At 42.1% G+C, this 24,725-nt stretch overlaps 1 protein-coding gene across 1 annotated transcript; it reads left to right on the top strand.

The window, feature by feature from the left end:
• The first annotated feature begins 17,843 nt into the window (after positions 1-17,843).
• On the top strand, positions 17,844-18,785 carry LOC130360935 (taste receptor type 2 member 4-like). Its single transcript, XM_056563490.1, has one exon. It carries the CDS (start codon positions 17,844-17,846, stop codon positions 18,783-18,785), a length of 942 nt encoding a protein of 313 aa, XP_056419465.1.
• Positions 18,786-24,725: the final 5,940 nt, after the last annotated feature.

Below are 24,725 nucleotides of genomic sequence, written 5' to 3'. Positions count from 1 at the left end.
AATATATGGTTTACTGATGCTGCTGGGCTTGGGTCTGGGACTAAAAATGGTGTTATGGTAGCACTAGCTACCCAAAATCTTCAGTTTAATTTCAAACTTTGTCTTTTTTTCTTAGGGAATGTGAAGCCCCGATGTCTACTCATGCTTCAGCCAACTCCAGGCTGTTTCATTCAGGCAATATATGGTTTACTGATGCTGCTGGGCCTGGGTCTAGAAATACAAATTTTGTTATGGTAGCACTAGCTACCCAAAATCTTCAGTTTAAATTTCAAACTGCGTCTGTTTTTTCTTAGGGATTGTGAAGCCCTGGTGTCTACTCATGCTGCTGCCAACTCCAGGCTGTGCCATTCAGACTCTATATGGTCTCCTCATGCTTCAGCCAACTCCAGGCTTTGTCATTCAGGCAATATATGGTCTACTGATGCTGCTGGGCCTAGGCCTGGGAATAAAAATTTTGTTATAGTAGCACTAATTACCCAAAATCTTCAGTTTAAATTTCAGAATTCATCTTTTAATCTTAGGGATTGTAAAGCCCTAGTGTCTACTCATGCTGCTGCCAACTTCAGGCTGTGCCATTCAGACACTATATGGTCTCCTCATGCTTCAGCCAACTCCAGGCTGTGTCCTTCAGGCAATATATGGTTTACTGATGCTGCTGGACCTGGGTCTTGGAATAAAAATTTAGTTATGGTAGCACTAGCTATCCAAAATCTTCATTTTAAATTTCATAAATTATATTTTTATCTTAGGGATTGTGAATCCCTAGTGTCTACTAATGCTGCTGCCAGCTCCAGGCCGTGTCATTCTGCCACTGTATGGTCTCCTCATGCTGACAACACCTCCACACTGTGTCATTCAGCCACTATATGGTCTCCTCATGCTGCCAACACCTCCACGCTGTGTCATTCAGCCACTATACGTCTCCTCATGCTTCAGCCTCATCCAAGCTGTGTCATTCAGCCACTATATGGTCTCCTCATGCTGCATACACCTCCACGCTGTTTCATTCAGTCACTATATGGTCTCCTCATGCTGCCAACACCTCCACGCTGTGTCATTCAGCCACTATATGGTCTCCGCATACTGATGCCACCTCCAGGCTCTGTCATTGTGCCGCTCTGCGGCAGTGAATCTAAAAGTGATGCCTGTAATCTGCATGTCATTCTGAATAACAGTATTATTTCACTACACCAGCACACTCAATATGCATGTTAGAACACAGCAAAGTGTTCTACATTCCTATTGAGGCTCTCTTTATTTTAATATACTGTAGATTCGAGCAAATAAATTCTGATCAAATCAAATTTTTTCTAACAATTCGGCAAATCGGCCAAATCAAATTTTTCTAAAGTTAGCTCATCTCTAGTAGACACCTCTCAAAGTAGTTTCCACATGTCCCACCATCAGCCCTCTCCCTGAAACTAAAACTCCATGCCCTTCAGCTGAGCCCACCATCCCCAAGGCCGTAACTACACAGTCTACTCACCTCCGAGACAATCATATAGTAGTATTGACTGTATTTTCTGCCCACACCATCTCCTCCCATCTATTACGTCCACACGGATTAAAGTGGTTACCCTATCAGATCATGCCCCAGTTTTCTGCACATTTACCCTTCCCTCCTGCCTCATGAAAGATCAATGAATCCCTCCTTTTGGACTCACTATTTCTGCAAGCTCTAAAAAAGGCCATAAGTAACTTCATGGGAGATCGTGACTCTGACACATCTACCCCCCTGGGAGGCACTTAAATGCATACTCCGTGGGGGTTCTCATGAGTCATGGGGCTAGACTGAAGAGGGCGAATACGGCCAAAACGGAATCCCTCCTCCTTGAACTACAGACGCTAGAGACGCTATTTACCAAGCCTCCTGCCTCATGAAAGATCAATGAATCCCTCCTTTTGGACTCACTATTTCTGCAAGCTCTAAAAAAGGCCATAAGTAACTTCATGGGAGATCGTGACTCTGACACATCTACCCCCCTGGGAGGCACTTAAATGCATACTCCGTGGGGGTTCTCATGAGTCATGGGGCTAGACTGAAGAGGGCGAATACGGCCAAAACGGAATCCCTCCTCCTTGAACTACAGACGCTAGAAACAAAACACAAGCTATCCCAACAGGACACTGTGTGCCGCAATCTAATTTTATCCATGATATCTTGGAATTATTTAACACAACATCGTCATTATAGAGAAGTGATAGGACGCTTATAATACAAATGTAGAAATAAGTAGGGTCGCCTATTGGCGAACGCCCTCAGAGAACATAAGACTAGACTCTTTGTATCCCCTCCTTACACCTGATATTCTGGAAGCGTTCCGCCAATATTATTCCGATTTATATAACCTGCCGAATCCCCATCCTAACTCTCCCCCCAATATGGTCCCTCCCTCCTTGGGATGATATATTCGGATTTGTCCCCTCTACTCTTGGAAGTCTTTAATTCAATCTCAAGTCACCACTTCATCACAGTCATCCCCAAGGAAGGTAAAGAGACCCTTCTATGCTCCAGTTATCACCCAATTTATTTGCTCAATAATGACACGAAACTGTTCACTAAACTCATAGCGAACCGTTTGGCGGGTCATTTGAACTCTCTGATTCACACGAATCAGGTGGGATTTGACCGTGGCAGGGAAGCCAGAGATAACACTCTACGTACATTTTCTATGGTGCATCTTGCACGTCACCATGAAGTCCCTCTCTTTCTGCTTTTCCTGGACACAGAGAAGGCCTTTGACCAGGTGTATTGGCGGTTCTTACATGCTACGACACCTACCAAGTTAATTTCGCCTACGGACCTGGCCAGGTGGGAGCGCAGATACTTTTCATGGATAGGGAGGGTCAATGTTTATAAGATAAACATTCTCCCCTGCCTTCTATATCTCTTTGCGGGAATACCTGTACATTTACCTTGTTCCTTTTTCAGGAGGTCTCTGCTCTCCAAACTGGCTTTGTTTGGGCTCATAAACATCCCCGATTAGCTAGATCTATTCTTATCAGGAGAAAAACTGGCGGTGTCCTTGCCCTCCCAGACCCCCTTTAACATTATCTAGCAGCAATCCTCTCGAGAGTTCTAGAATGCTTCTATCATGGTTGAGACAAGCAATGGGTGTCCCTAGAGGGCACGATGGCTGGCTTAGATCCCAAAGCAATATTATGGACCCCGAAAAGGGCCCCAAATTCATGTTTCTCTTATACCCTCCCACCGATTATCAGATCCATAATACAGGCTCGCTCAGCATACCTCACACTGTCCACTTTGTTCTCACCCAATGGACCACTAAAACCCCTCTTTGGTATGGAGACCTTCCCACGGGCACAACACTCCTCGACTTTCCTCTCATACGGAGGGCATCACCTTTAGCTCCTTACTTACCGCGACAGGCCTGAAGCCTCTATCGATATTCTGGGTGATGCCCCCTCCCTCTACTCTATTAACCTTTCAATACTCTGCAACACTTTTATCAAACCCATAAACAGAAATTGATACTACACCATCTCCTCCCTCAGTTTGAGCGTCTCTGCACCTTCTCCTCACCCACTGCCCATAAAGTTAGCGCTCTATATGACCTTCTTATAGACGACATATCCTCTGATCCTTTACCCTTTCGGTCCTCTTGGAAAAAGGAAATAGGTAATTCTCTGTCGGACGAGGACTGGAACGAGGCGCTCTCTACATGCCATCAAATGTCGGTTTCCTGCAAAGCTCAAGGACGAGGTGGTACCGTGTGCCTTCTCTCTTATCTCGCTTTTATCTGACTGTCACGGGTGAGTGTTGGAGATGTGGTAGACATGGGTGACCATGTTGCACATTTGGTTGACTTGTCCGGCACTGGACGCTTTCTGGTCCAATGTCCTTGATATTATGTCCCACCTTATTTTCAGTCCAATCCGAAAGACACCTGAGCTGATCCTTCTCTCTCTCTTACCCTCCTTGATCCCACGATACACGTCTTGCTTACTCCGATTACTCCTCTTGGCGGCCAGAACGGTTATACCCAGACTATGGAGATCCCCTACCCTCCAACTATATCATCCTGGCTTCAGGAAGTGTCCCATATTTGTAGACTGGAGGAATTGACGGCCAACTCTAAACAACAATTTGATACATTTCACCACATTGGATGTCCATGACAGATTTCCTTTGTACGCACACTGAAAATTAATTTGCAAGGGTCTGACTTTCCACTTCTCACCCTCTTTCACTTTTTGTTCTTGCTCGTCCTCGAGGTCTTTGGAGTATGCTCGTGAGGAATGTTTCTTATTTATGCCTGTTCTCCTTCTCTTTTCTTCCCTTCCCTTACTTTCACCCTACTGCTGTTTCTACTTTCTCTTCTCTACTTTTTCCCTTTCCTCTCCACGTTCCTATACTACTGTTTATATTGTTTTGTGATGCTTTCATGAAAACAATAAATACTGTTGTCAGGGGAATTCCGTCTCTACCAATAGGGAGACTGGAATGGAAACAGTATATATGAACAGTGCTTTGAGTGTTATGCAGTGATCAGCTGTTAAGTCTATAGTCCATGGCTGCTCTTGTAACCACTTCCTTGCTTTAATCCTATCTGCTGCTGTTCTTGAACAATTCACTGCTTAGACCAGGTCTGCTTTTGTAATATAACTCTTTCCTTGTGATTCTGCTGATGTTTGTTTTCTTTCTTTCACATAGCACTTTGTTAGCCAGCACATCAATAAGCCCCTCAGCTCTGCATACAATCTATAGAGCTGTATTGAAAATCATCATCCATTACCCAGCACAGTCTATGCAGTGCTTTCCAGCACAATGTTATGGCATAGCAGAAAGGAGTTGGGTTGTGAGTACATGACCTGCTGTGATTGGCCGGATAAGTAAGGGAAAGGAATTCCAGAAATAAATAATGCAAGCAAATACCCCCCTGAAATGAAGATAATGAGAAATAACTGTAGAGGGGGTTCTTAAAGGGGTTATCCAGGAATAGAAAAACACAGCTAATTTCTTTCAAAAACAGCTCCACGTTTGTTTCCAGGTTGGGTGTGGTTTTACAACTTGCTGGATTCACTTTAATGGAACTGAGCTGCATAACCACACTCAACCTGGAGACAGACAGGGAGCTGTTTTGAAAGAAGTTAGCTGTGTTTTTCTATTCCTGGACAGCACCTTTAAGAGCAATGAAAGTCCAAATTCTGAAGGGTTAATGTATCAAAATCAACAACGTTTTGAAAGTACAGAAACCCTTTAAAGCAACTTGCATCCTTACCAGTTCCTTATTTTTAGCTTGTGAACTTTACAGTTAAACTGACATATTTTCTTTATTCCGTGGGTCAATTTTCGACGATGGTAATTCGTTCCAAATGAACGATCGTTTGTTGAAACCATCGCATGTTGAGGGATCCGTGCAATGTTAAATATAGGAAGGTATACTCACCTCCGGACCGTCACCGCTGCCCTGGATGTCGCCGTCCATCACTGTCGCCGCGTCCCCGGGGTGTCCACGCCGCTCCAGACCGTCTCTGTTGCCCGGGATCGTCGTTCCTTATCGCCGTCATCACATCGCTACGCACGCCACTCCTATTGGATGACGGGACGGCGTGCGCGGCAACGTGATAACGACGATGGAGAGCGACGGCGATGCAGGGGATCCTGAAGAGGATGGTCTGGAGCGCCGGGGACATGTAAGTGATCATCACCGGACCACACGGGGCACCTTAAACAGTCACATGGTGATATGACAAGATATGAGAATGGTTTATAATAGATGGGTTTAGTTGATAGATTATCTCGGATATGAAGAGTGTATGCTATATACATACACACACGAATGTATGTGTATATATATATATATATATATATATATATATATATATATATAAACTCCTATGCACATAAATTTAGGCACCCATTGCACATGCATGCAAAAGCACATACATGCTGGGGTAGTGGGGAATGGTAAACGTCACACTAATATGGTTTCTGAGATTTCATTCAGGCCAAGGGGCTGCAGAGAGTTACATTTATAGATCCAAAAAACCTCTAGTTTTTTGAGGACTTCAAACCGATTGGATTTGTTAACTGAGACAGTATCTATAGGGAGAACGGTAAATGGTTTCACAATTCCTTGATGGGCTTGGCTGCAATGCCTGGACAGGCTGTGTAAGAGAAAGACGGTTTTCACATTGAAGCAGTGTTTATTAATATGACATCTCAATTTCTGAGTGGTCCTACCTATGTATTGTAATCCACAACAACATTGTATGAGGTAGATGACATAATCGGACTCACACGTGAGATGGTACTTGATCTAAAAATTTTCTCCAGTGGTATGGGATTGAAATGTCTGGTGTCCATGCTGAATGTCTTTACAACAAAGGCATCGGTTTTTGCCGCATTGGTAGCTCCCCGGTTTCCTAAGGTCTTTTGGTTTAACCTGTTGTATCCTAAGTTGGCTAGGTGCCAATAGGTTTTTCAGGGATGGTGCTCTCCTGAAGGTGACTTTAGGGTGCACATAGATACAAATCCCGGCTGACGGGCCGTTTCACACACACCTGTGTGTGAAACGGCCCATCTGCCTGGATTTGTATCTATGACCTGACCGCACAATAAATTATATTGCTGGATTGCTTACATGAGTGCCTCTAGATCTTTTTCCTGGAAGCTAAAAATGATTTTGCAAGAAAATAGAAATCGCCATCATTCCCCCCTTAGAACTTGTTATGACAAGAATCAACACTACCTACGCTGGAGAAGGTGCTGGCTAGTTATTCAGGAAAGCTCTCTAAATTATCTACTAGAGGGGATACATAGATATCTTCTCCACACTGTGTGGATATATAGCTACCCCTTTCCCCTGTTACATTTTATGATGAACTTTTATTCCCAATTGCTCTGAGGCTAGAGGCCTCATTCTTCTCTGACTCGTAATGTGCACATTTGCTCTTTCATGTTGTTTACCAACTTTCACTAGGGTGATATGTGTTTCCTATTCCTATGTACCCAGGCATATAGTTTATTACATAGTTAGTACGGTCGAAAAAAGACATATGTCCATCAAGTTCAACCAGGGAATTGAAGGGTAGGGGTGTGGCGCGATATTGGGGAAGGGATGGGATTTTATATTTCTTCATAAGCATTAATGTTATTTTGTTCCAGGAATTTATCTAATCCTGTTTTAAAGCTGTCAATTTTTCCTGCTGTGACCAGTTCCTGAGGTATACTGTTCCATAAGTTCACAGTTCTTATGGTAAAGAAGGTGTGCCGCCCCTTGAGAGTAAACTTTTTCTTCTCCAGATGGAGGGAGTGCCCCCTCGTCCTTTGGGGGGGTTTAACCTGGAACAGTTTTTCTCCATATTTTTTGTATGGGCCATTAATATACTTATATACGTTTATCATACCCCCCCCACCCTTAAACGTCTCTTCTCAAGACTAAACAATTGTAACTCCTTTAATCGCTCCTCATAGCCAAGATGTTCCATGCCCCATATTAGTTTAGTCGCGCGCCTCTGCACTCTTTCCAGCTCCACAGTGTCCCTTTTATGTACAGGCGACCAAAACTGAACAGCAAATTCCAGGTGAGGCCGTACCAATGCTTTATAAAGGGGGAGTATTATGTCCCTGTCCCTTGAGTCCATGCCTCTTTTGATACATGACAATATCCTGCTGGCTTTGGAAGCAGCAGCCTGACATTGCATGCTATTCTGTAGTCTGTGATCTACAAGTACACCCAGATCCTTCTCTACCAGTGACTCTGCCAGTTTAATCCCCCCTAAGACATACGACGCATGCAGGTTATTAGTACCCAGATGCATAACTTTACATTTATCCACATTGAACCTCATTTGCCAAGTGGATGCCCAGGCACTTAGTCTATCCAAGTCATCTTGTAACTTATGCACATCCTCTATAGACTGTACCGTGCTACAAAGCTTGGTGTCATCTGCAAAGATAGAAACAGAGCTGTTAATACCATCCTCTATATCATTGATAAATAAATTAAACAACAGCGGTCCCAGTACAGAACCTTGGGGTACACCACTAATTACCGGGGACCAATCAGAGTACGAATCATTGACCACCACTCTCTGGGTACGATCCATGAGCCAGTGTTCAATCCAGTTACAAACTAAAATTTCCAAACCCAAAGACTTTAACTTACCTGTCAGACAGTATCAAATGCTTTAGCAAAATCCAGAAACACTATATCCACAGCCATTCCTCTATATACACAGCCATTCCTCTATATACACAGCCCCCCCTCTATATACACAGCCATTCCTCTATATCCACAGCCCCCCTCTATATCCACAGCCCCCCTCTATATCCACAGCCATTCCTCTGTCAAGGCTTCTACTCACCTCTTCATAAAAGCAAATTAGATTGGTTTGACAACTTCTATCCTTAGTAAACCCATGCTGGCTATCACTTATAATACTATTATCCCCTATGCATTCCTCTATGTAATCCCTTATAAGTCCTTCAAACAATTTACCCACAATGCACGTTAAACTTACCGGTCTATAGTTTCCTGGGGAAGACCTAGAGCCCTTCTTGAATATTGGCACCACATTCGCCTTGCGCCAGTCCCTTGGCACAATACCAGACACCAGTGAATCTCTAAATATCATGAACAGGGGTACAGATATTACTGAACTTACCTCTCTAAGAACTCTTGGGTGCAATCCATCTGGCCCTGGAGATTTGCTTACATTTATATCACTTAACTTACCTTGTACCATCTCTACATTAAGCCAGTTCAGTACATTATATGATGTGTTACCAGCACTGACCTGGCCAATGTCATCTCCTTTTTCCATAGTATATACAGAACTAAAGAACCCATTCAGTAGCTCCGCTTTCCCTTTATCGCCTGTGACAACCTCCCCATTATCATTATTAAGGGGTCCTACATGCTCTGTCCTTGGTTTTTTTGCATTTATATATCTAAAAAAATATTTAGGATTAGTTTTGCTTTCTTTGGCCACCTGTCTGTCGTTTAGAATTTTTGCTGTTTTTATTACATTTTTACAGTTTTTATTAAGCTCTTTGTACTGTTTAAATGTTATAGCTGACCCATCAGATTTGAATTTTTTTAAGGCAATTTTTTGTTGTTGTTTATTGCTCTTTTAACATCATTTGTCAGCCATGTAGGATTTAGTTTTAATCGTTTATATTTGTTCCCCTTTGGTATATATTTAGCTGTGTAGTTATTTAGAGTTGATTTAAAGATGTCCCATTTACCTTCTGTATCAGTATTTGAGAACACCTCCCCCAGTCTATGTCCTGTAGTGCCGCCCTCAGCCCAGGGAAGTTTGTCTTTTTAAAGTTATATGTTTTTGCCTTCCCCGCCTGTCTTTGTTTTCTACATTTTAAGTCAAAAGTAACTATATTGTGGTCGCTATTACCAAGGTTTTCCCTCACAGTTACATTACTAACCAGCTCTGCGTTGTTGGAAATGATCAGATCCAACAAGGCATCACTTCTTGTTGGGTCCTCCACAAACTGGCCCATAAAATTATCTTGCAATAAATTTAGGAATTGTCGCCCCTTTGTAGTTTTAGCCAACCCCGGACCCCAATCTATATCTGGATAGTTAAAATCTCCCATTATTACCACTGTACCTGCACGGGCAGCCCTCTCTATTTGTTTATGTAGCCGACCTTCTATCTCTTCAGTGATATTAGTAGGTCTGTAGATTACACCAAGTATTATTTTTTCAGTATTTCCCTCCTTTTGTAATTCTACCCACAGTGATTCCACATCCTCAGAATCATCACACACTATGGCATCGTTCACACTGGCTTTCATACCACTTCTTACATACAGACAGACTCCACCACCTTTTCTGTTCATTCTATCATTGTGAAACAATGTAAACCCCTGCAGATTGACAGCCCAGTCATGGGAGGAGTCCAGTCATGTCTCAGTGACCCCAACCAAATCGATATGTTCCTCCAGTATCAAGGCCTCAAGCTCCCCCATTTTATTTGCTATGCTTCTGGCATTTGTGAACATGCATTTATATATCTAAAAAAATATTTAGGATTAGTTTTGCTTTCTTTGGCCACCTGTCTGTCGTTTAGAATTTTTGCTGTTTTTATTACATTTTTACAGTTTTTATTAAGCTCTTTGTACTGTTTAAATGTTATAGCTGACCCATCAGATTTGAATTTTTTTAAGGCAATTTTTTGTTGTTGTTTATTGCTCTTTTAACATCATTTGTCAGCCATGTAGGATTTAGTTTTAATCGTTTATATTTGTTCCCCTTTGGTATATATTTAGCTGTGTAGTTATTTAGAGTTGATTTAAAGATGTCCCATTTACCTTCTGTATCAGTATTTGAGAACACCTCCCCCAGTCTATGTCCTGTAGTGCCGCCCTCAGCCCAGGGAAGTTTGTCTTTTTAAAGTTATATGTTTTTGCCTTCCCCGCCTGTCTTTGTTTTTTACATTTTAAGTCAAAAGTAACTATATTGTGGTCGCTATTACCAAGGTTTTCCCTCACAGTTACATTACTAACCAGCTCTGCGTTGTTGGAAATGATCAGATCCAACAAGGCATCACTTCTTGTTGGGTCCTCCACAAACTGGCCCATAAAATTATCTTGCAATAAATTTAGGAATTGTCGCCCCTTTGTAGTTTTAGCCAACCCCGGACCCCAATCTATATCTGGATAGTTAAAATCTCCCATTATTACCACTGTACCTGCACGGGCAGCCCTCTCTATTTGTTTATGTAGCCGACCTTCTATCTCTTCAGTGATATTAGGAGGTCTGTAGATTACACCAAGTATTATTTTTTCAGTATTTCCCTCCTTTTGTAATTCTACCCACAGTGATTCCACATCCTCAGAATCATCACACACTATGGCATCGTTCACACTGGCTTTCATACCACTTCTTACATACAGACAGACTCCACCACCTTTTCTGTTCATTCTATCATTGTGAAACAATGTAAACCCCTGCAGATTGACAGCCCAGTCATGGGAGGAGTCCAGTCATGTCTCAGTGACCCCAACCAAATCGATATGTTCCTCCAGTATCAAGGCCTCAAGCTCCCCCATTTTATTTGCTAGGCTTCTGGCATTTGTGAACATACACTTTACATTTCCATCCTTTATGTTATCGGGGTTAATGGGATTCAAGGGTGTAAGTTTTATTTTCCTATGAAGCCTATTCCTTTTAACTATTCAAACCCCTCCCTCCGCTCCACCCCCAGGTACATTTATAATTCCCACCTCTCTATCTACACTATCTTCCCCCTCTATGTTGTAGGTTCCCTCCCCCCAGTCCCTAGTTTAAACACTCCTCCACCCTTCATCCCCATTGAGGTGCAGCCCGTCCCTACGGTAGAGCCGGTAACCGACAGCGAATTCAGCCCAGTTCTCCATGAACCCAAACCCTTCCTTCCTACACCAGCTTCTGAGCCACTTGTTTACCTCCCTGATCTCCCGCTGCCTCTCTGGTGCGGCTCGTGGTACTGGTAGTATTTCAGAAAATACTACCTTGAAGGTCCTTGCCTTAAGCTTCCGGCCTATGTTGAGGTTCCTTATGTTCCAGTTGCCTATATATGGGGATTATGTGCACTATATACACATTTTACCTCACCAGCACTAATTAGTTTTTTTCACCGCCTCTTCTTCCCCCTCCCTTTTCACCTTTTTCACGTTTGTATTTTATTTGTCATTTTTCTCACACTTCACATTCCTGTTCCCTTTTTAGCAAATATTATTATGCTATTTATTTATTATTTTTAATGTTTTTTTTACTTCTAATATTTTCATATATATCTTATCATTCTACTTCACTTATTATCTTCCTTTCACAGCATTTTACATTTTTATATTATTCCCTATTCTACCACATTTTTCCTGTCACTTTCCGTATATTTCACTCTCCCCTGGCTTGCACACATTTTTATTACACTCAGATATCCTCATTTCATATAGAATCCCACTTGACCCTAGGAGATCTCCTCTATTGCCCTATATAAATTATATATACTCCCTACATATAGGTCACTATATTTACCTCTTTTTACACACACACACTGAACCACATACCATTTATGTATTCACTTTCTATCTTTATTCAAATCTAAACTTATTATATGGCACCTAGTATACTCTTAATCATTCATTGCAATCCCGTATTTTATATTATGTTATGTTATTGTATATATGTATGGATATGTTTAATCTATCAGTGTTCTGCTGATCACAGACACTGCTCCTGCCGCTGGTGCTCATGCGCCGTCTCTGCGCTGCCGGGGTTCCGGGTGAGTCGCGTCTACGTCATGGCATGGTCATGTGATTCTTCGCAGTGCCGTGTCATGTGACGCGGCTCCTTCCGGTTTCCGGGCGGCGATGGGGCCGGCGTTCGCGTGCATTGTAACAGCCACAGGTGAGGATTATACTATTAATCTTCTAATACAATCTGATTGGTGTTCTTGGATATAAATAGACAGTCTGACTGGGATAGAGCCACTCCCAGACGAAGGTTGTGTACCGAAACGTACGTTGGAGTGGTGCTGTCCCGGTCTCTTAAAAGGGAACCTTTGGAAGACAGAATGGCTTTTTCCAAGAAATCCAACAGTTCTCCCTTCTTAGGAATAGAAACATATTTTGAGTCTGACAAGTAAAGACGCAATGGTTTTTCCAAGGGATTTACTTTTTTGGGAATCATGAGTTGTGTATGTGTAGCCTGATTTGTAGTAGCAGTAGCAGCAAGGGTAGCTTACTGGTGAGAGTTAATGTATCCAGCATAAGCAGGAGGTGGCGGACTGGTGGAGGTGTAGTATCCAGCGTACAAAAGGAGGTTGTGGTCTGGGGGGGTAGTAGTAACCAGCATGCAGCAGTAGGAGTTGGCCTAGTGGGATATAAGTAGCCAGAATACAGCAGGCGGTGGCAGACTGATGGGAGTAATAGTACCAAGCATACAGCAAAAGGTGGCAGACTAGTGGGAGTGGTATTTATTTAGCATACAGCAGGAGGTGGCAGACTGGTGGGGTTTTAGTTGTCAGTGTATAGAAGGAGGTTGCAGGCTGATGGAAGTTGTAGCAATCAGCAGACAGCAGGAGGTGTTGACTGGTGGGTGTTGTAGTATCCAGTGGCCATAAGGGGTAGTTGTAATACTGTATAATCTTGGCATCTGGCACAGGAGGTTTACATTCCTCACCGATCAATGCCTGATCCAGTTTAACAAATGTGTTTTTTTTCACGTTGCTGGTACACAATCTTTCATTTAGGGGTGACAATGCTGCCTGATGTACTGAACAATCTCACTGATGCGTGGATAAAGTCTCCCTGTTTGTTGGCAGATCCATATCAGTGTTATAATGCACAGAAAGGTTTTGGAAGATGCAACAACTTTTTTGAAGCATTCCAAAAATTCTCCCCTTTTGTGAATGCAGCAAGATTTGTGTATTATTGATCATTTCTGTAAATTTTGAAAATCTGAAAAATAATAAAAAATAAAATTATACTTAATTCTCATTTTGGCAACCAAAACCCGTGCACAGTAAAAAAAAAAATTTTTTTTTTATTTTTTTTATTTTGATAGAATGATACAAATGATATGTTTTATTTATTTATTTATTTTTACCAATTTTTTAATGTTAAAAGAATGATATGTGGTGTTGGGTGAGGGTATTATGTAATTAATCGTTTTGTGACACCAGGGCGTGGTTGACCTATACACCAAGCAAGGTAGACCAGCTTCTCCTGTGCCAGGCACGGGGAAAATAATCACTCTGACACAAGGTTACGGATAATTGGTTTGCTTTACTGAGGTTGGAAAGATGGTACAATCCATTACAGCTCAAATTGGTGTAAAGGAGATGCAGGGTGAGCTTTGGGAAGATTATTGACTTGCTGGGACTTATAGAGTATTGTGCTGTATATGACTGACTTGACTTGTATGCAGCCCATGTTAGACTGTAGTTACTTGGACTCAACTAACTTGCTGGACTTGACTTGTATGAATTTCCCTGGACTTTGTGCTTACCGCAAGGCTTTGACTTTCACCTGGGTATCAAGGGTTAACTGGTAGCAGATGTGTGGTTGCGTACCTCAGGCTTCCTTCAGGATCACCTCACAGACAGACTTCACACTTCACCAAACTGTACCACAGCAAGAGCACTAAGAGAGAGAACTGAACTCTGACCTTAGTATATATGGGAGGAATTTAGAGCGGTCCCATTGGCAGGATAAATCACCTGATTCACCTTTGCATACTCCCCTAACAACAAGGTTCTTGAAAACAGGATTCAGAATGTAGCAAGTGCATACAAAATACAAATACATTAACCATTATATAACATTGCATTATACTGTGAATGATAGAGAGTTTTGAGGAGAGTGGGCCCAAGACAGACATTGAAACAACATCTGTTATACAGGATGGGCAAGAGTACAGAAGAACACGTGATTCTGCACTGGGTGACCATAGCTATAAAATTCTGCATTTAAAAAAGGCTCAATAGGAGACTTGAAAAACTTTGAACATTGCCAGGTTCAGCTTGTGCAAACCTGGCAATATGCGCAATAATATCACAAGGGGTGAGGAATACATGGCGTTTTGGTGCTTAAAGGAAAGGAAGAAATACTAGGGGTATGAGATGATGTCAGGGTAGCCCAGCATACCACATGACCCCAGGTTATACAATGATTGGCTTGTTTATGTGTCAATCAGCTACCAGGCCAATAGGACTCAGCACAAGGGTGAGTTTTAAGCAAAGATAAAGCCCCATGTGTTTCATGCTTCAGCCATTTTGGAGAGAGACAAAGAGAAAGGGAGCAAGCACTGCTGAAACCAGAAAGCCTTAACAAATCCTAATCGATTCAATTTCACAGCAAGATAAGCACAGCATTAATTGGTGGGATGATCTTAGAAGGGGACCTCTTGTTCTTTCAGTACCTGCAGAAATCTCTTGGTGCACTACAAATCCCAGCCAGCAGTGATCCAGATAAAAAAAAATCCACAAATACAAATATCTGCAGCATAGTGCAATTATGTGTATTTTCCGAATTTAGTTGCAAACAAAGTATTTCTACCTGTTTGTAACACAATAATACAGTAAAAAGTGTAGACATTGAACACACATTAGCCATCTAAAGTGCAGTTACGTGTATTTTCTGGGTTTCATCAAACCAAGCATTTTTACCTGGATTCAAGATATCAACGCAGTTAAGTGTTGAAAGTGAAAGTAAGAATAACCTTAAAATCCTCTGCAATAAAAAAAAGTGTCTGGTAAAGAAATTATTGGATAGGTTAAAGGACAGAACACCCCTACCATGTCCTCTGCCAGTAAGAATGTTGTTGGCAGTAATAGCACCGGTACAGTTACCAGCAGACTGATGCCTGGTGGTAGTGGTAGCTGCATCAACAAGAAAAAGTTCTCACTGCATTCCAGCGGTTGTGTGGTTTCTGAGAATAGTACAACCCTTGTGGACTGTTGGACTGGTTTAAAGAGAAGGAAGAAGAGAAGGAAGAGAAGAGAAGGAAGAAGAGTTTGGAGACAATAGATTCCTGTCAGTGGATTCCTCATTGCCTACAGTTACATGTTGCTGTAGAAATGTCTATCCTAGATGGTCTGTTCTATCATCTCACTCTTTGCTTCTCCCCCTAGTGCTAAGCAGAAGGATAGCATTAGCCACAAGGAGGAGTTGTGTGAGGACAGTTAATCTTTATAATGTGTTTGTTAGGATTCGGCAGGCTGGATGTGGATCCTCTGTGTCAGCGAGGGATTGGCGTGGACTGTACCGGTGGACCGGGTCTAAGCTGCTACTGGTATTCACCAGAGCCCGCCGCAAAGCGGGATGGTCTTGCTGCGGCGGTAGCAACCAGGTCGTATCCACCGGTAACGGCTCAACCTCGCTGACTGCTGAGAAGACGTGAGACAGAAGGACTAGACAGAGGCGAGGTCAGACGTAGCAGAAGGTAAGGGCAGGCAGCAAGGTTTGTAGTCAATGGTAACGGCAGAAGGTCTGGAAACAGTGGTAAGGCAATCACAGGAAACGCTTTCACTAGGCACAAGGGCAACAAGATCCGGCAATGCTGGGAAGGGGAAGTGAGGTTATAAAGGCGTGGAGCAGGTGGGAGCTAATTACACTGATTGGGCCAGGCACCAATCTTTGGTGCACTGGCCCTTTAAATCTTAGAGAGCTGGCGCGCGCGCCCTAGAGAGCGGAGCTGCGCGCGCCAGGACGTGACAGCCGGGGAACGGGACAGGTGAGTGGATTGGGATGCGATTCGCGAGCGGGCGTGTCCCGCTATGCGAATCGCATCCCCGTCGGCAGTGTCAATGCAGCGCTCCCGGTCAGCGGGTCTGACGGGGCGCTGCAGAGAGAAGAACGCCGCAAGCGCTCCGGGGAGGAGCAGGGACTCGGAGCGCTCGGCGTAACAGTGTTGCTGAGGCAGTAAAAGTGGAGGTAGTGGTTGAGCATAACACTAGCGGGACTGATTGTGGTAGACTTGTGTTGTGCTAATTGTAAGCTGGTATCATCCAAAGATCTGATGATCACGGTATCCATGTTGTAAGTATTAACTATTTTAGATGTGTTACAAGGAGGTGCAGTTGAATAAAAATTTCTATTAATATTTCTACACAGTGTCATTCTCTGAGAGAGAAGGAATGCGCTTTGTGACACTTCTGTATTTACGATTGGTGATAAGGGGGAGGGGAGTGAAGACTGCGAAGACCTTAATGTGTTTATTCTAACATAGTTAACACTACTTCTTTACATATAAACAATCTATAGGAAAAATGGTATGGTCGCTTACACAAGTAAATATTGTTGGGAACATGTACATTTTATTTTGCATCACACACCACATATAGTTATGCTAGATGTTTTCTTCTCATTAACTGTTAGACTGTCATTAGTGTCTATGAGGAAGAGTAACATTCCAAAAGTGAACTTTGACATAAGCTCCAAGCTGTACCATGATGATGTTAGCCTTACTAGTAATTGGAGGTTGCATGAACAATAGACTATACATCTGTATTAAATAGTAAATGTTTAATACTTTTATCGTCTGGGAAGAATTTTTGTTGATGCCATATTGTCTGGGTACCTGTAGGGTTTTGATTGCTAAACTGTCAAAGCTTATCTTGTTCCTTTTGATCGAGTTGATATAGAGACAACCTGAGTAAATTTTAAAAAGTTTAACGCTTAAATAGTTGATTGGTAACAATCAAAGGGGAACTCGGGTGGAAAAATAATGTTTTCAAATCTACTGGTGCAAGAAAGTTAAATCGGCCGTCACGCCCCCTCCCATAGACTTGCATAGTGGGGGCGGGTTGTGACGTCACACGGGGCGGAGTCGTGACGTCACAATACTCTGGCCCGTGGTTGTCACATGGCAGATTCTGAGCTGGCAGCTCCCCGAGGTGGGTGCTGAATGCAATATTGCAGGGGTCCCCAACGGCTGGACCCCTGCGGTCAGACATCTTATCACCTATCCTTTGGGACGGAGTACCCCTTTAAGAGAATTTGTCTCATTGTTCATGCGCATATGAGCAAATAATTTTTTTGAAAAAAGATTATGTATAACTTAGATTTATTTACATCACTGCTCTTTTCATGCTTAGGAGTCCAGTGGGCATAGTTCTGCTCAGTTACTGAGTTTCTACGACTTTCCATGCAGTGATAGATGTCAATCACCAATAAGACCACACACTGGACTTAGTGATGAAGCTTACAGTATCTTTCCATACACGTGAGCCGGAATGCTATTAGAGAAGAGGAGAACTTGTCTTTGCATTATGATTTGCATTATTTCTTGAGATATAAGATTTCTCCCTACACCAGCCGTAACCTGTATCCCCTTCCATCAGTGCAGATCACTAATACCGCAGGAGAGATGACTTCTTACATAGAGAATAATAATAATCCTTTGCTACATTTCAGTCTCGTTGTTACAACAGAAATTGCCTTCATATTAGGACTAATAACACACGTGTTCATCATAGCTGTCTATGTTATAGATTCGAGGAAAGGAAGAACCATGTCCACGTCTGACCAAGTCATCGTCTCCATCATGATATCCAGGATGATTTTACAATCTCTTATCCAGCTGAGACTATTCAGGAAATTTTTCTGTACAATGTGTTCTCCTGTATATACCTTGGTTATCCAATTCACTAACACCTCTGCTTTGTATTCCTCCTTCTGGTTGTCCACTCTACTCGGCGTCGTCTTCTATCTGAAGATCTCCAATATTCACAGTGTCTTCTTCTTACAGATGAGGAGACTATTTTCAAAGAGGATCCTATACATTATTATGACTTCTCTACTGGTTTCCTTTGGCCAAACCTCATTGACTTGTTTGGTTATAAATATTCATATTGTTTTCAGTAATTCAACAAATTATAATGTCCATGAAAAAATATATGCAAGACATGCTGTATACTTCGGAAACATCTTTGTGTTATTGTTTATACGTTTCTTGTCCTCGTTGTTTCTTATCACCTCTCTGTACCTTCACATCAGACACATGAGATGTAACAAGAATGTGACCAACTCTCTGGATCCCTATTATAGGATCATTAAGTACATTGCTGGTTCCTTCTTTACCTTTGTATTGTTTTTTATCATCAGTTTAGTGGCAGTGAGGTTCTATGACATGTTTGGTTTTGTAATGCATTCTTCACAATGGACTACATTTGAAACATTACAGTCAATGTTACTGATCTATGTAACACCCAAGCTGAAGAATCCATTGTCCAGGATCCTCAAGTCCTTATCCAACTGCTGGATGAAGAGAGAAGAACCTGGAGACTTAGAAATGACTGTCACTACTTGATAGGTGGATGGTGTCTCTAAGCTGTAGATGTAATTCTACTTTATTATCAGGTGTGGCAGGTCTAAGACATAAACATTTTATTACCCATATAGATCTATATTCTTGTCTAAAAAGAGCAATAAACAAGTAGTCAAAGCTTTTCTTGTAAAAACCTATAAATTGTTGTCTTGTGAAGACATATGGAAACTCCCCCTTCCCCTTATTAGGTACAACACATAGTCATTCTTTACCAGCAGCTTCTATTCTATCACACATGAGATTTACTTGAAGAACACTAACTCCCATAAGTGACTCCACCCCTCACATTATATATACAGTATATCCCATAAGTGAGTCCACCCCTCACATTATATACAGTATATCCAATAAGTGAGTCCACCCCTCACATTATATATACAGTATATCCCATAAGTGAGTCCACCCCTCACATAATATACACAGTATATCCCTTAAGTGAGTCCACCCCTCACATTATATATACAGTATCTCGCATAAGTGAGTCCACCCCTCACATTATATACACAGTATATCCCATAAGTGAGTCCACCCCTCACATTATATATACAGTATATCCCATAAGTGAGTCCACCCCTCACATTATATATACAGTATATCCCATAAGTGACTCCACTCCTCACATTATATATACAGTATATCCAATAAGTGAGTCCACCCCTCACATTATATACAGTATATCCCATAAGTGAGTCCACCCCTCACATTATATATATATATACAGTATATCCCATAAGTGAGTCCACCCCTCTCATTATATATACAGTATCTCCCATAAGTGAGTCCACCCCTCACATTATATATACAGTATATCCAATAAGTGAGTCCACCCCTCACATTATATACAGTATATCACATAAGTGAGTCCACAGCTCATATTATATATGCAGTATCTCCCATACGTGAGTCCACCCCTCACACTATATACAGTATCTTCCATAAGTGAGTCCACCCCTCACATTATATATACAGTATATCCCATAAGTGAGTCCACCCCTCACATTATATATACAGTATCTCCCATAAGTGAGACCACCCCTCAAATCAAATACAGTATCTCCCATAAGTGAGTCCACCCCTCACATTATATACAGTATCTCCCATAAGTGACTCCACCCCTCACATTATATATACAGTATATCCCATAAGTGAGTCCACCCCTTACATTATATATACAGTATCTCCCATAAGTGAGTTCACCCCTCACATTATATACAGTATCTCCCATTAGTGAGTCAATCCCTCACATTATATACAGAATCTCCCATAAGTGAGTCCACTCCTCACATTATATATACAGTGTATCCCATAAGTGAGTCCACCCCTCACATTTTATATACAGTATCTCCCATAAGTGAGTCCACTCCTTACATTATATACAGTATCTCCCATAAGTGAGTCCACCCCTCACATTATATACAGTATATCCCATAAGTGAGTCCACTCCTCACATTATATACAGCATCTCCCATAAGTAAGTCCACCCCTCACATTATATATACAGTATCTCCTATAAGTGAGTCCACCCCTCACATTATATACAGTATCTCCTATAAGTGAGTCCACCCCTCACATTATATACAGTATCTCCTATAAGTGAGTCCACTCCTCACATTATAGATACAGTATATCCCGTAAGTGAGTCCACCCCTCACATTATATATACAGTATCTCCTATAAGTGAGTCCACCCCTCACATTATATACAGTATCTCCTATAAGTGAGTCCACCCCTCACATTATATACAGTATCTCCTATAAGTGAGTCCACTCCTCACATTATAGATACAGTATATCCCATAAGTGACTCCACTCCTCACATTATATATACAGTATATCCCATAAGTGAGTCCACCCCTCACATTATATACATTATCTCCCATAATTAAATCCACACCTCACATTATATATACAGTATCTCCCATAAGTGACTCTACCCCTAACATTATATACATGTGGTGGCCCAGTACAGGAGGTGTTACCCGTACCTTCACTGCCCTGTTAGGCAGTATCCTAGGTTGTACTGTATAAAATGTGTTATCACTAGTGTTGAGCGGCATAGGCCATATTCGAATTTGCGATATTTCGCGAATATATGGACGAATATTCGTCATATATTTGTAAAATTCGCATATTCGTAATATTTACGTTTTATTTTCGTATATGCAAAAATTTGCGCATGTGAAAATTAGCATATGCGAAAATTAACATATGCAAATTTTCGCATATGCGAAAACTCACAAATCAGTCTCACACAGTAGTATTAGAGCCTTCTTTACACCACACAAGCTGGAAGCAGAGAGGAGTGATCACTGTGATGTGTACTGTGAAAAAATAAATGAATATTCTTAGTTACGAATATATAGTGCTATATCCGCGAATATTCGCGAATTCGCGAATATGCGATATTTGCGAATAAAATTTGCATTGCGAATATTCGCGAGCAACACTAGTTATCACCTTAAGAGTTGTACCATGTGACATACCTTGTGATTGTTTATCAGGAGGTACCAGTGACCAGCTGACCCCAAGAGTGCCCTTTGGGCTCCCTGCTAGTCTCCTCCATAAAAGACTGTGAGGAGCTAGAATTCTTCTCTTTACGCCAAGTCTTTGCTGAGGTCTGTCGTGCCTAGTGTGTGTGTCCAGCAAATTGGAGGTCTCAATTCAAGTTCTGCAGCCACAGTCAAGTGCAAGTAAGCTAAACCTGCAGCATTGTCCATCATCAGTCAAGTCAGTCTCAGTCAAATTATCAAGTAACGTGGCCTGCACCAAATTGTCTAGCCCTACTACAAGTCCCAGCAAGCCCTTAAGGTCTCTGAGTCACTGGTCACCTCTTTGGGCCCTGGTTGAACTGTATAGACTGTACCAACTGTCTACCCTCAATAAAGCTACCATTGTCCATAACTTAGCATCGGAGTCTTTATTGCCCCCGTGCCTAGCCCAGATCAAGCTGTATACATTCGGGTGCTTATAGGTAGAGATGAGCAAACTTTTGAAAAATTTGATAAAGCCGATTTGTCGAATTTTTCCAAAAAATAATTATTTCGGGTAGAATTTATTTGCGGCAAATCTATATAAAAAAATGCTATTTTTGACCTACAGAGAGCCTCAATAGGGGTGTAGAACACTTTGCTTTGTTTAAACACACATATGGAGTGTGCAGGGGTAGTGAAATAATACTGTTATTCAGTATGACATGCAGACTACAGGCATCGCTATTAGAATCACTGCTGCAGAGCGGTACAATGACAGAGCCTGAAGGTGGCATCAGTATGAGGAGACCATATAGTGGCTGAATGTCACAGTGTGGAGGTGTTGGAAGCATGAGGAGACCATATAGTGGCTAAATGACAGTTTGGATGTGGCTGAAGCATGAGGAGACCATATAGTGTCTAAATGAAACAGTGTGGAGGTGTTGGCAGCATGATGAGACCATATAGTGTCTAAATGACACAGCGTGGAGGTGTTGGCAGCATGATGAGAACATATAGTGGCTGAATGACACAGCGTGGATGGGCTGAAGCATGAGGAGACCATATAGTTGCTAAATGAAAGTGTGAAGGTGTTGGCAGCATGAGGAGACCATATAGTGGCTAAATGACACAGCATGGAGGTGTTGGCAGCATGAGGAGACAATATAGTGGCTGAATGAAACAGTTTGGATGTGACTGAAGCATGAGGAGATCATATAGTGGCTGAAGACACATTGTGGAGGTGTTGGCAGCATGAGGAGACCATGCAGTGGATAAATGATACAGCGTGGAGATGTTGGCAGCATGAGGAGACCATATAGTTGCTGAATAACAAAGCCTGGAGCTGGAAGCAGCATGAGTAGACACACAAGCTTCACAATCCTTAAGATTAAAAGATAACATTTTTTTAGGCCCAGGCCCAACAGCATTAGTAAATGATATATTGGCTGAATGACACAGCCTGGAGGTGGCTGAATCATGAGGAGACCCTATAGTGGCTGAATGGCACACCCTAGAGGTGGCTGAATCATGATGAGACTATATGGTGGCAGAATGGCACAGCCTGGAGATGGCTGAAGCATGAGGAGACCATATAGTGGCTGATTGGCACAGTCTGGAGGTGGCTGAAGCATGAGGATGCCATATAGTGTTTGAATGGCACTGCCTGGAGTTGGCTAAAGCTTTAGAAGAGACCATATAGTGGCTGAATGGCACAGCCTGAAGGTTTTGGCAGCACAAGGACACCATATAGTGGCTGAATGGCACAGCCTTGAGTTAGCTGAAGCATGAGAAGAGACCATATAGTGTCTGAATGGCACAGCCTTGAGTTGGCTAAAGCATGAAGATACCATATAGTGTCTGAAAGGCAATGCCTAGAGGTGGCTGAAGCATGAGGAGACCATATAGTTTCTGAATGGCACAGCCTGGAGTTGGCAGGAGCATGAGGAGACTATTGAAATTTAAGATTTTGAAATTGAAATTGAGGATTTTGAATTTTAACTCCCAAGTTTTAATGCCCCGGGCCCCAGCACCCACCAAGGAACAAATTTAACAAGGAGTCATATGTCACATGGCGGCACAATGACAGAGCCTGGAGGTGGCATCAGTATGAGGAGACCCTATAGTGGCTAAATGACTACCTGGAGTTTGTGGCAACATGGGGAGACCATATAGTGTCTGAATGGCACAGCCTGGAGATGGCAGCAGCATGAGTAGACACCAGGGCTTCACAATCCCTAAGAAAAAAAGACAAAGTTTGAAATTTAAACTGAAGATTTTGGGTAGCTAGTGCTACCATAACAACATTTTTAGTCCCAGACCCAGGCCCAGCAGCATCAATAAACCATATATTGCCTGAATGACAAAGCCTGGAGTTGGCTGAAGAATGAGGAGACATCAGGGCTTCACAATCTTTAAGAAAAAAAGACAAATTTTGAAATTTAAATTGAAGATTTAGGGTAGCTAGTGCTAATTTTTTAGGCCCTGACCCAGCAGCATCAGTAAACCATATATTCACTGAATGACGCAGCCTGGAGTTGGCAGAAGCATGAGGAGACTATTGAAATTTAATATTTTGAAATTTAGGATTTTGAAATTGAAATTTTAACTCCCAAGTTTTAGTGCCCCAGGCCCTGGCACGTGGGTGCAAAGGAACAAATTTAACAAGGAGTCACATGTCATATGGCGGCACAATGACAGAGCCTGGAGGTGGCATCAGTATGAAGAGACCATATAGTGGCTGAATGACTGCCTGGAGTTTGTGGCAGCATGGAGAGACCAGATAGTGTCTGAATGGCACAGCCTGGAGTTGGCTGAAGCATGAGGAGACCATATACTGTCTGAATAGCACAGCCTGGAGTTGGCAGCAGCATGAGTAGACACTAGGGCTTCCCAATCCCTAAGATTAAAAGATGAATTTTGAAATTTAAACTGAAGATTTAGGGTAGCTAGTCCCAGGCCCAGCAGCATCAGTAAACCATATTTTGGCTGAATGACACAGCCTGGAGGTGGCTGAATCATGAGAAGACCCTATAGTGGTTTAATGGCACCGCCTAGGGGTGGCAGAACTATGAGGAGACTATATAGTGGAAGAATGGCACAGCCTGTAGGTGGCTGAAGCATGAGGAGACCATATAGTGTCTGAATGGAACAGCCTAGAGTTGGCAGAAGCATGAGGAGACCATTGAAATTCAAAATTTTTTTTTAATTTAAATTCAAGATTTTTTAATTTAAATTTAAGATTTTTTTATTTAAATTTAAGATTTTTTTATTTAAATTTAAGATTTTTTAATTTAAGATTTTTAAATAGAAATGTCACTACTCTGCCTGACATACTTATTGCGTATATGAGGGGAGCACAATACGCTTCACTACGTTTAAAACAGTATTTGTCTACAGTAGAACAGCAGCAGGTGTGTACTATTGGCTGTCTTTTCACAGTATATAGGCCCTTG

This window comes from Hyla sarda, chromosome 3, assembly GCF_029499605.1.
Source record: "Hyla sarda isolate aHylSar1 chromosome 3, aHylSar1.hap1, whole genome shotgun sequence".
Classification (NCBI taxonomy): Eukaryota; Metazoa; Chordata; class Amphibia; order Anura; family Hylidae; genus Hyla; species Hyla sarda.
The sequence above is the reverse complement of the archived record's forward strand: the minus strand, read 5'-3'. Positions and strand labels throughout refer to the sequence as shown.